Source organism: Dromiciops gliroides, chromosome 2 (genome assembly GCF_019393635.1).
Source record: "Dromiciops gliroides isolate mDroGli1 chromosome 2, mDroGli1.pri, whole genome shotgun sequence".
Classification (NCBI taxonomy): Eukaryota; Metazoa; Chordata; class Mammalia; order Microbiotheria; family Microbiotheriidae; genus Dromiciops; species Dromiciops gliroides.
Genome location: NC_057862.1, coordinates 664,480,525 through 664,496,287, shown reverse-complemented (window position 1 = coordinate 664,496,287; position 15,763 = coordinate 664,480,525). Strand labels below are relative to the sequence as shown.

The window sequence follows — 15,763 nt, the reverse complement described above, 5'->3', positions numbered from 1 at the left end:
GAGGCCGGATTTGAACTCAGGTCCTCCTGACTCTAGAGCCGGTGCTCTATCCACTGTGCCACCTAGCTGCCCCCTCAGTTTCTTCTATAAAATAGAAGAGGTGTCCAAGGTGATCTTCCTTAACTTTGCTGGAGTCCCATGATCCCAGGTTTCATTGTTCTGATAGTCATGGCTTTGCTGTTGACTCTGCCTCTTGGGAGAGGCCCATCTGGAGGCCTCTCAGTGGAAGGTGGCCTCCTTACCTGGAGCTCTGTCCCACCTTTCTGGGGCACACTTCAGGACCAAGAGGGCTTCACCATTCATGGAAGTGGAAGAGGCCTTTGAGTAGGTCGCAGAGTCTATGCCCTGGACTCCCAGGAGAGAATACCTTGGCTGATCACTTGCAACTGTATTCTAAATGGACACACACTTGTAATGGTCTTCCCCATTGGGTGTCTGTCAGAAGCAGCAGATGGGGCAGGGGGCAGAGAGCTTGTTTAAAAAAAAAAAAAGCAGGCGCACACATGCCGAGAAGACCTAAAAACCACGGAAATGTAGCCCAGAAGCAGATGGCTTTGGCTGACTCTGAAGCTCTGTTGGAATGACCCGTGCTCATGGTTATGCCTTCGAGGCACCAAGGAAAAGTTAAATGATATTCAGGATCCCGGTGAAGAAGGCAGAGTGTGCAGAGAGCCAAGTTGTCCTGCCCAGAACATTTTTGCTTCCTGAAAACTCCTCTTTTGGCACTATTTATCCTCAGAGCCCAGACTGGAGGAAGTCACCAATTTGATTAATCATGGCCATTGGTTTGGCTCCAGATCCTCACAGGTCAGCATTGAAAGTTAGTTAGCAGAACCCAAGGAAGATGTGGCTCAGAGATGGAGGAAGGGGGGGAAAGTCGCATTTTGGGACTTGATAAGATTTTCTTTGATGCACAAGCAGGCAGACAGGTAGCCAGCTCTTGGTTTCACCCCTCTGCTTATTCATTCATTCATGTATTCATCTACTTATTTTTGTTTATTTTCAAAAACAGATTGAAGTGGACCTTGGTAAAAAGTGCTGGTATCACTCCATATTCGCTTGCCCCATTCTTCGTCAGCAAACGACAGACAACAACCCACCCATGAAGTTGGTCTGTGGCCACATTATCTCAAGAGACGCACTGAACAAGATGTTCAATGGTAGCAAGTAAGTGTCGTGATAGTCAGCACTTGGGACATTTGGGGCGCCGCGGCGGCAGCAAAGGGGGAGGAGGGGCTTAGTGCTTGCCTGAGCAGAGCCAGATCTCAAGGTGATCAGTGGTGGGGCCCGTCACAGGGAGGGCCAGCCTGGGAGTCTGGAACACACCCCCTCTCTTGGCTGTGGGACCCTGGGCCAGGCAATTAATTAACCTCTTATTGTCCGTAAGGGAGTCGAAGAGCGCCAACCTGCATTGGGGGAGGCAGCTTCTATACTGAGTGTTGGTTTAGGGTGATGAAATTACAAATCTGCCCTCTTAAAGAACAAAACCACACAGACTCCCTGACCACATCTTTGCAATGTGAGTTTGTAGTCTGTATGTTCTTTTGGTCAAGTGTCTGCACATAGAGATATATGCTCAGATCTCCTAAGCAGAGGCCATGTACCCAGCTGTGGCTGTCAGTGTGTGGGCTAGGCCAGGAGTGGTTTATTTGTAGGGATGCCCCCTCCAGGCCACCTCTTCCCAAGCCTTGGGAACAGGAGCTTCAGGTCAGGCCTAGGTTCATCTTCTGTATCTCTCTTTCTCTCTCTTTTTTTTTTTTGGTGGGGCAGTGAGGGTTAAGTGACTTGCCCAGGGTCACACAGCTAATACGTGTCAAGTGTCTGAGGCCTGATTTGAACTCAGGTCCTTATGAATCCAGGGCTGGTGCTTTATCCACTGCGCCACCTAGCTTGCCCCTCTCTTGATCTTTGCTGGGAATGCCCTTAGCTGCACACATTTCTCTTTAGTACTAGGGGCACAATTCAGATCTTTTGGAGTCATCTGATTGCTTTGTTCATTAAAAAAACCAATTCCTGGCTTCTCCTCAAGGGTGGGAGTATGTGTGTGTGTGTGTGTGGGGGGGGGTGACCCTCCCCTGAGCTGAACTGTATATGTTTTGAGACTTGAGTAGTGTAGTCCAGTGTTGACTCCTGGGCACATAAATAATGTGGGCGGCTTGATGGCCGAGGACCGGGACTTCCTGTGGTTGGCAATCGAGGAGAGAGTTGAATTACAATGTCACCAAAGGGAAAGTGAAGGGATTGTCCCCCCAGGTGCCTGGTATTTACTGGTGTGTTCCAATGTCTTTTCTTTGTCTCTAGATTAAAATGTCCTTACTGCCCGATGGAACAAAGTCCAGGAGATGCCAAACAGATCTTTTTCTGAAGAAATTACTTCCGACACTGCTTGTGAGTGAGGCCTTGCATCACAGGCTCATTCTGAGGACTAGACAGCACTTGCTACGTTTGCTGCCACAGACCACTGACTTCTTGGGTCGCTAGAAGCCGATGCTTTGGAACCTTGGTCAGCGTTTGAGTGTGTCCACCCGTGGGCAAGTGCTCCTGAATTTATCTCACCATAGGGCTTTATTATACTCTTGGTCTTCATTTCTGATCAAGGAAATACACCAGCAGCTGTCATTCAATGCCGGTTTTTGTATAATTATATGGTGATTTTTTTACTTTTTAAGAGCAGATATGAGAAGTCACCCTCCCCCATGTGTTGAATATTTCTCCTGCTTTTATTCAATCATCCTCTTCTTGATGATTTTCATCCTTGAAGAATGTTTGTGAAAAAGTTTTATTTCCTGTTGTGTGTACATAATTAAAAAGACTTCAGAAAAAGTTTGATAAATTGAATAGTGGTTATAAAACTAATTTGTATTTTTTTGCTTAAAGAAGATAAGCTGTGATATATTCTGAGTCTGCTTTCAGATGTTTCCCTCTGTCTGCTCCTTCTTGCAGCTCTTCTCCATGTCAGACACACATACAGTCAGATGTCTGTCTGTCTGTGGCCCTGCCCCGGGGCTGGCTGTTAGAAGGGCAGCTGACCTGAGGGCAAGTCACCATCTACTGGAGAAAATGGAATGGGCAGCACTGGGCCCAGTGTAGGGACTGGGGCCCGTCAGGGGGCTCTGCAGGCATGGCTGTTCCCAGGAGCCCAGTTCCTTGAACTCTTTTTGCCTTGAGGATTGGCTTTTCTGCGCATCATCTTGCGTGACAGACGCCACTGCCAGGCTGTCAGATTCTTCACTGCCTCCAGGGAGGGAAGACGCAGGAGCCAGTCGTAGGCTGCATTGTTTTAAGTCCTCCTTTAAATGAGAAGCTAGCTGACTTAAATCGGTAACTCAGAATACGTTTGCTTATTGCCATTTGTATTTTAGCCGTTGTGTGCTCACACTCTCCCACGCGGTATGTCACATCGTGGACTGTGAATCTGTGCTCGGCTCCTGATACAGATTATTCCCTTTTCTCTCCTGAGGTTTCCTTATTGAATGCACTGTCCCAAAGTTTGCCGTACGGCACGTAAAGGTAACTGTAAAGAATCTTTCTTTGTCTTGTGGACTCTGTAGAGAAGAGAGCTCTTTGGAGAGAAAACACTGGCTTCAGTGTATTGGTGTCATGTGTTGTAGAGAAAGAACATTATTGGGAAATCTTCATTTTTGGAACCCTGTTTCACTGGACTTGGAACCGGACACTGATGTAAAAACTCTTCATGAGGAGTGAAGAAGGATGGCAGACCGGAGGAGTTTGAGGCTTCAGGACGTACTCTCCAAGTTTGACCACTGGGATAGGATGGGGCAGGGCCAAATTTGGTGCATTGAGTTACCAGGTGATCTGGTAGGGGAATGGCCAGTGACGCATTTAGGCCTTTTCTGGTGGGCGATGTTGGGCATGAGGGGTTAGGTGGTGGGTGGGAGAGAGTGCCAACATTGTCTGTTTGAATTTAGCCTGGGGTTCAGACGAAACACAGACCCTCCTTGGCTGGTTGAGCAGGTCTTCAGGATCTTCAGTTTACGTGGTTCTCACATTAATTTGGCTAAGATTTGAAAGAGGAGGCTTTTGCTTCTTTGGCCCTACTTGTTTGCCTGTGTTGTCTTCTGTTCATACTGAAAACTCCCACAAGTCACTTGACAACCAGCAGAGTATGGGCCTGCTTGAAGCCAATGTGGGAAAGAAGCAGTCTCGGAGTTCTTGTCATGAGGTTATTTGTCAGGTCTCTGCTTTTTCTCTCAACAAATTTAGCCCCAAAAGTTTTCCCTTCCACCCCTGCCAAGCTAAATTTAGTGTTATTCTGACCATGTCCTCTGCTATGAACTTCCTATGCCTATATATATATATATATGACACTTAGAATTGATGGGAAACCTTAAAAATACCTAGAAAAATGTTGTCAGTGCTTGGTGGGCCCAGACATTTCTGAGAGCAGACACTTGCTGTCTGCAAGACCATAAGCCATAGACTTGTTACAAATTTTATTTATCCCAGTCCTAGACATTTTGTTAGATTTGTAGCTCATAAAAAGTGTAAAGAGAACACAACTTAACTAAAGCATTTGGACTTGGCTTGCCATTCCCCTAGGGCAGTGTTAGGGCCTTAGGATGTGAACATAAATTTTGGTGTAGGTGATGACTGAGTTTCAAAAACATTTTGTCTGAAGACATGCTTTATAAAGCACAGCACATGTTGTTAATTCACTTAAGACTAGATGCTTCGGAGAAAAGCATTTGAAGAGACTAGGGGCTGAGCTTTTGTATATGGTAACCAAAGATGATGAAGACCACCTGATTCCGGTCATAGTTCACTAACTTAGGAGATGGCTCGTCCTCACAGGAGCTGATGCCCACATCCTCAGGGTACAGAAGAGGGGCGTGGTTTGTGTGTGCGGGTGGGCGTGTGCAGGTGTGCCTGGGGCCTGCCTCTCACCTGTCAGATGCTCATGGGACAGTCAGGGTTTTTTACAGGGTTAACAGCAAACCACAGGAGTACAGTGTGAAGTCAAAGCCGTTTCCAAATGGATTCTCCAATTTTTGAGTTTGAAAGTTTTTTTGTGAGTCCTGGCCATTGGTCATTCATGGACATGGGCCACGCTACTATGCTAAGCCAATTAAGACCTTACTCTCTCACCCTCAAAGGGCTGGCCTATGGCCAGACTTGCTCTTTTCCAGTACAGTTTTTAAGTGACTTGGGTTGTCTTCACCATTCTCCCTTGTATGCAATCCCTTCGAAATGCTGTTGCTTTTGCTTTAGTGTGGTGATCATCTGAGTTCCTTTTAAAGGTGAAAGATTTATCATCTATAAATGAACGGGTATTGGTGCTTCTTGGGACACAAGAGCCACCTCACATTCATAGGGTGTGTGAGTAATATAAGTGTGCGAGTATTTAATTGAAGATAGGATGCTAAAGAAACACAGCCTTTTGTTGTTACATAGATTAGCTCTACAGAAACACTAACATCCTTGAGACAGCAGGGTGTGGAAAGGATGGCCCCCTTTCTCCCTTAGCTAGGTAGTCTAACGGAGCTGGGGCCGAAGCTGCCTGCTGCTGCTTGGGCCACGCATTGTTTCCACGATTCTTCAGCATCCGAGCTAGAACAGGGGCTGTTTCTCAACCAGGAGAGTTTGCTTAGCCTCACAGGACAAGCTGCTGGTGTGAGTCATTTGGGTAAACCGACAGCCAGTCAGTTTGTCTAGTCAGCAGACTCTGTTATCTTCAAAGGGGTGGTTTGCTTAACTTTATCAATAGGATGGAAGCCAGAGCGCTTGGATCACTCACAAGGGCAGTCTCTGTGACTGCACCGATGGCCAGCTACCCACAGGGGAGGCGAGGCAGCTGCCCTGCGTCTGGGTCAGGTGTGGGCAGGCTCTAGACACGGAGTAGTCCATTCATGTTTACCTTAAGCAGGTACAAGATTCACGAAACCTTGGTTTTGAATCGTAAGCAGATAGATACCAAAAATCAGTAGCATGACACATAGACGCGTCATTTGCTTTGCAGTGTGCATTTTTACAGCTATTGTTCTTACTTCCAAACCAGGGGAGAGACTGAGTTTTGTTTCTAGAACATTCTGTCCCAACCCCCTCAGTTTTCAGCTGCAGTGATCATATCATTTATTTTCTCCCAGAGGGGGATGAAAAAGGAAAAGATAGTTGGCTTAGCAACCTTTCTTTTGTGAGCTCCATCTGTAGTTAGTGGGACTCTACACTTGCTAAGGCCTCTGCTTCTAAGATTTCTCTTTCCCAGCAAGCCAGGTATGGAGTTCCCTAGGACATAGTAGTGCCTAGTCCTCTTGTGGGGAGAGAGGGTGTGATGAGTGTGAGAAACTGGGTGTATGTGTTAAGGGGGGTGTGCGCATGGATTTAAAGTTGAACAGAAAGGACCTCCAAATTCAGGTCTCTTGGGAGGGCCAGGAGTTTATTGCATAGTTTTATCCTCAGGATTGCAAGCAGTGTGCATGTGTGGTATTTCCCCCCACTCTTAGGTTTTCTTTTTTAAACCTATGTTGAAAGCAGTGTCATCTAATCATCTTGTTCACATGGCTCAGGATTGTATTTCTTTTGCTTCTTTTGTGCTGTAGGGTTCGATAGTATTTCTACAATTATGTAACAAAAATAGTGTTGCACTGTAATGTATCATATAGAGCTATATGTATGAAATTTGATCCGTTTTTTAAAAAAATATATGTATCTTTGCAAAGGCACAATAAAGCTGCATCTTAGAGACTATAGGCAATAACGCTAACAATAAACATTATTTAACACATGAATTGTGAATATTCTGTCCAGTTGATTGGGGGGGGGCGGATCTTGTATATTTAAGTGACTTCAGGGATTCCATTTCATCCCAATTAAATCTATTTACAAATTTCACTACCTGTGGCATGTCATATACATTATTGGGAAACAGGTGCAAAAAGTGCTTTGAGTTCATATGTAAAACACATTGTTTCTTGTGGATGGGTAGGTATGAACGTGTACTTAAAAAAATGCCTTCACCTTCATGAGTTGTTGGGTGGACTGGTCCTGTATACACAAAATGATGTGTATAAGGGAGGGAGCCTGAAGATTCTGGTAATGACTCTGGAAGCACTGAAATCTCTTCTCTTGACAGCTGATGTATAATTTATTCTGAAAGCTTTTGTTGTTGCTACTTTTCTATGTTCTGAGGGCAAGTTCAGAGAAAAAGTGGCTGGAAATCGAGTGCTTCTAAGTAAGAAAAATGATTCACACCTCCTAGGTTACCTCCCCACCCCGCTTTGCCATTTTCAGGGTTTAGACACAGCCATGGGATCCTAACACCTTCTTGTCACCCCCACCCTGACTTGTAGGGAGTGTATTGGAGTAAGGTGTCAAAGACCCATCACTAAACTCTTCTCTTCCCAGAAAGCAGACACGTGGTGGTCCTTTTCTCTCCCCTTCTAGCAGATTGATAGAATCCTAATCGTTCTCATCCAGCCTCCCAGAATTCTCCCATGTACCTGTAGAGCTATAATGATCATTTGGGAAATTTGTTTTCTCACAAAGGGGTTTAACTTGTCGTTTTTTCCTGTAGTGAAGACCAACTGTCTGATTTGCTCCTTCTGCATATTTTTAGAGATAGACACAGATATTAAGTCTTTTGACGGTTTTAGAATTCTCCTCATTGAGTGATAGGCCATATAGTTCTAGGCTAAAGGCCTGTGTGATAGAGAGAAAAGGTTGATAAGTGTGCTAGGGAAGCTGTCATTTATTCAAAGCTTTTGATGATCTGTTTTCTTATTTGTATTGTGCTCCCTTTATCAAAATGAATTTGGGGCTAGAAATCTGCTTTGTGGTCTTAATTTTATTTCTGGTTAGTTTGTGAATATATATTCTTTCATTCCCTGCTATTGTTCAGAGCTAGACTTCTGAAAGGGGTACAAATAAATAAAATGAAGCCTCTTTTAGTAAGCTGATTATGACCTAATTGGGAGCGATAGTTATATATGTTTTAGAATACAAAAGAAATTAATTCCTAAGTACAAAAGAGTGCCTAGCACTCACTGTTCCTGGTACACAATAGATGTTTAAAATAAACACTTGATTAATTGACATAAGGTGTACAAAGAGGTGCTTATAAGATCAGATGGGGGACAGATCACTTCCATATTGGATGATTAGAGAAATCTTCAGTGAAGAAGTTTGCATTTGCATGCTTCAAGGCATCTGAAATAGCTGATAATTCAGCATTTAAAATACCGAATGGGTTTTCAAAACCCATTACACACTTTGGAATTTTGAGCCTTAGAACAAACCTGTGAAATCACAGATCATTGAAGTGTTGTGCATTCTTTTCCCAGCCTATGAACTGACACCCTTCTGGTGGAACTGAACTATAGGTATATATTTTTGTTATAAACGAAGCTAGAAGAAATTTTAAAATTACCTAATGGAAGGGAAGGGCAGCTCACATTCGTAAAGAAGTTGACAAAGGTGCTTACATCATATTCCCCCAAATAGCAAGAAACATCCCTTAATGTAAGATGAGCATCTCACCTTGGAGGGTTCAGAATGAACAAAAGCAACACTACCACCGTAAAGATTATTGCAGCTTGCAGAGGATGAAAGAGAGATTCTATAAGTAACTTGACAACACCCTGTACAAACACTTTAATATGTGTATGTTCAGTCTTCTTCAATCATATCTGACACCATGACCCCCATTTGGGCTTTTCTTGGCCAAGTTAATGGAGTGGTTTGCCATTTCCTTCTTCAGTTCATTTTACAGATGATGAAACTGAGGCAAGCAGGGTGAAATGACTTCTCCAAGGTCACACAGTTAATAAATGTCTGAGGCTACATTTGAACTCAGGAAGATGAGTCTTGACTCCAGGCCCAGCACCCTATCCACTGTGCCTCCAGGCTCTTATCTACCACCTCCATTGCTTTAACCATGCAGTCTCTGCCTCTTAGAATCCCTGGTCTCCTTGAAAAGTCAGTTCATTTGTCACTTCCAAAGGCTCTGCTGATTCCTTTTCTCCTCAAATAATCATATTTGCTTTACTTCCTGTGAGCTACTGCTTTGCAGTAGGTAGAGGGCAGGAAGACATGTACTGCCTCTGATGTGATTGCTATGTGGCCGTGACAACCTCTTAAGGCTCTTCTTACCGATGAGTTGCCATTTGCCTTAATGGAGGGAGTTTTCACACAGCGAGTCCATGCCATGAGTGAAATTTGATTGAAGCATTAAGTGCATATATGCCAAGTACTAGACCTTAACAAATCCTTATGTGTATATTGTATCTCCTCAACTGCAATGTAACCTAATCTCCTTGAGAGCAAGTATTGTTCATTTTATCTATATAACGCTGATGCTTGTTAGATGAGCTTAGATACATAGTCATACAGCTGTCTGAAACATGCGGACGATAATGTGATCCAGCTCTGTTTGGTGATAGAAAAGGAGTGTACAACCAGAGAACAAAATGCAGCCCTAAAAGGCTCTTTTACAACAAGGTGTTTCCCACGCATATGTTAACATCACATCAGATTCTCTTGACAACTGCAAAAGAGGAAAGAACGCTCTTCAAAGAACTGCTGAGTAACAGATTTAAGCGAAGGAGAAAACAAGGACATCTGACCCTACAACATCAACAAGGATGCTCCAGAAAGAGACCAAGTGGCAGTCTGTCCAGATTCTCAGAGGATATTGCATTAACTGCATATGGAGACTTTGAACACTGAAAAGGCTCTTCAGTGAAATCCATAGTGATGTCAAAGAGACCAGCCTACATTTCTCTTGGGTAAAAGAAGTGAACTCAACAATAATACCAACCAACTACCCTCATTTTGTGATGTGCAGTTGTTGGAACCAATCCACTGAGTTTCTTCATCAGGATATATTTCAGAGGGACCTAATGATCAACCCAGTTCCAAAAGAAAGCCCCATCTGTACAACATACTACACAAGAAATTTATCTCACTTTCTGCTTAAAGACCGCCAATGAGGGGGCAAACCCACTACCTTCTTAGAGAACCAATTTATCCTTTTTTTCCCCCATTAAATTTTTATTTAAAGTTCCAGATGCTTTTCCTTCCCTCACTCATTGAGAAGGCAAGAAATACAACACTTATAAGTCTTCCCAGATGTTTCTGAAACTGTCCCCTTTGTCACTTCTAATGCACAGGTCAGGTGGTAGAGCTGTGATTCTGGAGAACAATAGTATTCCATAATGCACCATAACTTGTTCAGTTATTCTCTAATTGATGGGCATACACTCAATCTTCTAATTCTTTTCCATCAGAAAAAGAGCTGTTATAAGTATCTCTGTATATATGGGTCCTTTTTTTTTTTTTTTTGATCTCTTTGGGGCATATACCTAGTAACTGCAGTATTGCTGGGTAGGGGGCATACAACTTTAATAGCTTTTCGGGTGTAATTCCAAATTGCTTTCCAGAGTGGTTGGACCAGCTCACAGCTCCACCAACTGTGTATTAGTGTTCCTATTTTCCCACATCTCCAGCATTTGTCATTTTTCCTTTTCTGTCATCTTAGCCAATCTGATGGGTATAAGGTAGTACTTCAGAATTGTTTAAATCGGCATTTCTCTATTATTGATTTTTTTGTTTGTTTTTTTTTGGTGAGGCAGTTGGGGTTAAGTGACTTGCCCAAGGTCACACAGCTAGTAAGTGTTAAGTGTCTTGAGGTTGGCTTTGAACTCAGGTCCTCCTGACTCCAGGGCCAGTGCTCTATCCCCTGTGCCACCTAGCTGCCCCTATTATTGATTTTTTTGTTTTGTTTTGTTTTGCTTTTTTGTTTTCGCAGGGCAATGGGGGCCAAGTGACTTGCTAAGGGTCACACAGCTAGTAAGTGTCAAGTGTCTGAGGCTGGATTTGAACTCGGGTACTCCTGACTCCAGGGCCGGAGCTTTATCCACTGCACCACCTAGCCGCCCCTTTAAGAGTATTTTCCTATATGACTATGGATAGCTTTGATATCTTCTTCCAAAAACTGCCTTTTCATAGCCCTTGACCATTTATCAATTGGGGAATGACCCTTGTTTTTATAAATCTTGCTCAGTTCCTTATATATTTGGGAAATGAGACCTTTCTCAGAAAAAAAAAAACTTGTTGCAAAGATTTTCTCAAAAGTTCCTACTTTTCTAATTTTAGCTTTGTGTAAAAAAATTTAAATTTTGTGTAATCAAAATTAGCCCCTTTATCACTTGTGAATCCCTCTGTCTCATTCGGTCATGAACTCCTCCCTTATCTATAGATCTGACAGCTAATTTCTTCCATGGTGCACTAATTTGCTTACGGTGTCATCCTTTATGTCTAACTTATGTACCCATTTTGAGCTTATCTTGGTATATAGACTAAGATGTTGGTCTATGCCTGGTTTCTGCCAGACTTTTTTCCAATTTTCTCAGTAGTTTTTGTCAAATAGTGAGTTGTTGCCCCAGTAGCTGGGAATCTTTGAGCACATCATACACTAGGTTACTCCCCTCATTTATTTCTGTATATTATATATCTGTCCCATTGATCAACCCATTCATTCACCTTTTGGACATCATTATATCTTTATCTTGGACAAGCAGTGTGGATGGGCATTAAATTGCTCAGAGTTGAACTTGAGGAGATAGAGCTAATTGGCATTTGGGAAAATAAGTGACACTTTGGGGGATCCTGAAGTTCTTGCCACTGCAGAAGACCATTTAAAAAAATTATATTCTAGTGATGCTGGGTGATTGAATAATGGAAAACAACTATCTCAGAAGAATCAAAGGGGGCAGTCACCTAAAAGGGTAGTGGAAAGATATATGGAACTTTCTGTGGTAACAAAGAGCTATAAACAAGATGGGTTCTCATTGGGAAATGACTGAATAAACTATGGTATATAAATGTCATTTGTTCTCCAGTGTTGTTGAACTATATGAAATGATAAATATGAAGAATTTAGAGCTTCTGTTTGGAGGAGGGAGTTGGTGGGTAGTGACAGAAATGCAAAAATGAAAATTGTCCATGAAAAAAGATAATAAATGTTCATTAAAAAATAAGTTCAGAAGGGACACTGACAGCAGTTTGATTACTACTGGGTTAAATTTAATATCCGCTTAAGAAGCAAACTGTTACAAGTTAACAGCTTAGTGTCCAATCCTATCTTTGTATGTTAAAATGTTTATGTTTAAGGTTTCTAATAAAGGAAGCTAAAGTGAAAAGAAATCAAGGAAACTTGAAAGGACTTGTATGATGAGCCAGTGTGAATTGAACAGAACCAAGAGAAAATTGACATATCGACTACAACTGTTTAAAGAAACTTGGACAGACATCAGAACTCTGACCAATGTAGGGACTAATGGCAACTCTTGGTTAAGCTGTCTCTGTCCTTTGGGCCATTAGGTCATATTAGACTACAGGACACTGTTGTCCTTCCTTCTTGAAGAGGACCATGACATTGGGGTGATGTCATGACTTACAGTGAGGGAGGGCACAGAAAACTGATGTTATCTCTTGGAGCCAATCCATGTGTTGACTGATTTTGCTTATCTAAATGGTGAATGGACAATGCACCAAGGAAGAATACTTCCTTATTACAGGGGAAGATCATGCTGGGTAGTTAGACAAAAGGCATTAAAAAATGACAATGATTTTGTTTTTCGAAGCTACAAAGTGTTTCATTTTTAAAGAGATTTCTGGAGTTTGTTGGAATTTATAAGAGGACATGGACAAAACCGGTGCATAAGGTGAGATTAGTTTAGGAACTCCACTCATATGATTGCTATTCTAATTCAGACCTGCATGCCTGCTACCTTGTGCTATTACAATAGCTGCCTTATAGGTCTTTGTGATTCCAGTTTTTTCCTCCTATATAGTCATCCCTTCACACAGCTGCCAAATTGTTCTTAAAACATCTGTTTCACCTCAAAAAAAATTTCCTTGCTTTTTTTCTGGTCACTCAGTCCCTTCTCAAGTTCCTGGGTGGTGAACTTCCTTCCCACTGTATTCAGCACTTTCAACCTAGTACCAGAGTATGGTGATTTATCTGTTGCCCTAAGCTGGGTTTGATCCCCTGTGTGGGTCCCCAGCTGAGGCCAACTGGTATCAGAGGACCTGGCTGTGACTTAGTCTCTGCATGACCATGAGCAGATCATTTCCCTGGGGGTCAGTGGCCTCATCTTTAAGACAACGGTGTTGGAAGAGATAGCTTCTGATGCCCCTTCCAGCTCTAGATATGATATTAAGAAAACAGGCTCCTAGCCCTCTGAGTTTACAGCCTAGGATGGGAGATGAGGCAGGGACACAAGTAGCTAAGTACCACATAGCATAGGTTAAGTGCACAGGATAGCTGCAAAGTACTATGAGGGACTGGAGGTGGGAGAGATCGGGGTGTGTGTGTATGTGTGTGTGTAAATCTGGGAAGGCTTCATGAAGAGATGGGCTTTGAAATATAACTTGAAGGATGATTGGGATTTCAGTAGGTGAAAATACCAAGTACCAGCCTCCTTTAAACAGTCTAAAGTAGGATTGGGCTCCTGACCCCCTTTTAATCCATACTGTAGGCAGAAAGAGTGTAGGAGACAGAAAATAAGTAGCATGGGGCCCTATATCATCTTTAAAATAGGATCTAGTTTACAGAAATGTTCTTTATGCTATGAAAGCCCTGCATTCAATCCCTGTGGGCAGGGGTGGCGAATGGAGAGGGCACCAGAGTTGTAAAAGGCGACTCCCTTGATGGGCTTCATGGAGTAGCATATGAAATAAACCTGGAAAGGTAGTTGGGAACCAGACTGTAGAAGGCTTTCGTTGTCAAGTGGAGGGCTTTGTATTTAATCGTAGAGGTAAGAAGGAGCCTGCTAATGCTTCTTTGTGTGTGTGTATATGTGTTGGGGAGTGGTGGTGGTGGTGGTGGTGGTGGTGGTAGGGATTAAGTGATTTGCCCAGGGTCATGCAGCTAGTGTCTGAAGCCGGATTTGAGGTCCTCCCTACTCCAAGGCTGGTGTTCTATCCGCTTGCGCCACCTGCTGCCCACTGCTGATCCTTCTTGAGTAGGGGGAAGATGTGGTTGGATGGTCGAACCAATTTGGTATCTTTGGAGGAGAGAGATTAGAAGCAGGGATCCCAAATAGGAGGTGATAAGGACACCTGAACTGGGGTAGAGGAAGGAAGGAAAGAAACAAGCCTTTCTTAGGGGCCGGCTATGTACCAGGCATTGTGCTAAGTACTTTACTAAAATCTTTGATCATCACAGCAACTGGGTAAGGTAAGTGCTATTATTATTATTTTATTTTATTTTTTTGGATAAGGCAATGGGGGTTAAGTGACTTGCCCAGGGTCACACAGCTAGTAAGTGTCAAGTGTCTGAGGCCAGATTTGAACTCAGGCCCTCTTGAATCCAGGGCTGGTGCTCTATCTACTGTGCCACCTAGCTGCCCCATTATTATTTTTTAAAATTATTTTATTATTATTACTTTACTGGAAATTTTTTTTATTATGGTGGAGTAGGATGCTAGACACAGTTTAGAGGATTCCAATTTTGTTGGCAATGTCCAAAGCATCATAGTCTGGAGCCAGTCAGACACAGGGCTTCTCTCCATCAGGCCACATCGATGTCATAAAGCTTCTTTATGACTTGCTTGATCTGATGTTTGTTGGTCTTGACATTCACAGTGAAGATAAGGGTGTTGTCCTCTATCTTTTTCATAGTAGACCCAATGGTCAAGAGAAACTTAATGTTGGCATAGTGATCAAGCTTGTTTCTTCTCGGGGCACTTTTCCAAGGGTACTTGGGCTGCCTTCAGAGTCTTAGAGTCTTGAGTTGCCAGAAGGTGGGGAATGTTCAGATCTTTTTGTGGCTATGGACACCCTTCAATACTGCCTCCTTGGCCTTCAAGGCTTTAGACTTGGCTTCCCTCTTGGGGGGAAAAACTGCTTCCTTCTCTGTCCTCTGCACCATCTTGGGAGAAAGCTATTATTAATCCCATTTTATTGTTCAGTCATTTCAGTCACGTCGGACTTTGTGACCCCAGTTGGGTTTCTTTTGGCAAGGGTATTGGAGGGGTTTGCCATTTCCTTTTCCTTTCACTTTACAGATGAGGAAACTGAGGCAAATAGAGTTACATGACCTAGTAGGTGTCTAAGGTTGTGTTTGCCTTGCTAGATCTCCCTAACTCTTAAGTCCTGCATTGCAGTCACTAGCTGAGCTGTTTTCTCTAGGCTGTATGAGTGGAGGGATGGAGATGGTTGTCAGAGAGATACTGTAGAGTTACATCTTCTACATTGATCAAGCTCCTAAACATTTGATAATCGTGTCACTGCTTTGTACACTATCTCTCTAGAAAAATCTCTCTTTCTCTTGGAGGTTTCTCTGAGATGAGGACCTCTTGCATCTCACATTCCAAGCCCAGCATTCAGACCCATGGGTTTTTTCTTTATTGTCCAGTTGAAATAAAAGATCTGATTCCCATAAAGAATCCCCTTCTCAAATAAAGACGTTTTTAGGCTTTGAGCACAGGTCTGACCAAGTCACCTCCCTATTCAATCCACTCCAGTGTTTCCCTGTGGCCTCCAGGATCAAATAGGAGATCCTCTGTTTGGCTTTTTATTTTATTTTAATTTCTTTAATAAAAGTATTTTATTATTTTCCAGTTACATGTAGAAATAGTTTTCGACATTTGTTTATATAAGATTTTGTTTGGCTTTTTAAACCCTTCCTGACTTGGCCCTTTCCCACCTCCCTGGCCTTCTTACACCTCACTTCCCTCCCTGCAGTCATTCTACGCTCCAGTGACACTGGCCTGTGTTCCTTGTACACAGAGCTCCATCAACC

The 15,763-nt window shown here is 43.0% G+C and overlaps 1 protein-coding gene across 1 annotated transcript in view; it reads left to right on the top strand.

Moving 5' to 3' along the window:
- Positions 1 to 6,759, top strand: part of RMND5A (required for meiotic nuclear division 5 homolog A) — a 71,734-nt gene extending 64,975 nt beyond the window's left edge. The window contains exons 8-9 of the mRNA XM_043983414.1: positions 1,013 to 1,167; positions 2,302 to 6,759. Of these exons, the coding sequence (XP_043839349.1) occupies positions 1,013 to 1,167; positions 2,302 to 2,365 (219 nt within the window). The 3' untranslated portion in view covers positions 2,366 to 6,759. The remainder of the gene's footprint in view (positions 1 to 1,012; positions 1,168 to 2,301) is intronic.
- The last annotated feature ends 9,004 nt before the right edge of the window (positions 6,760 to 15,763 follow it).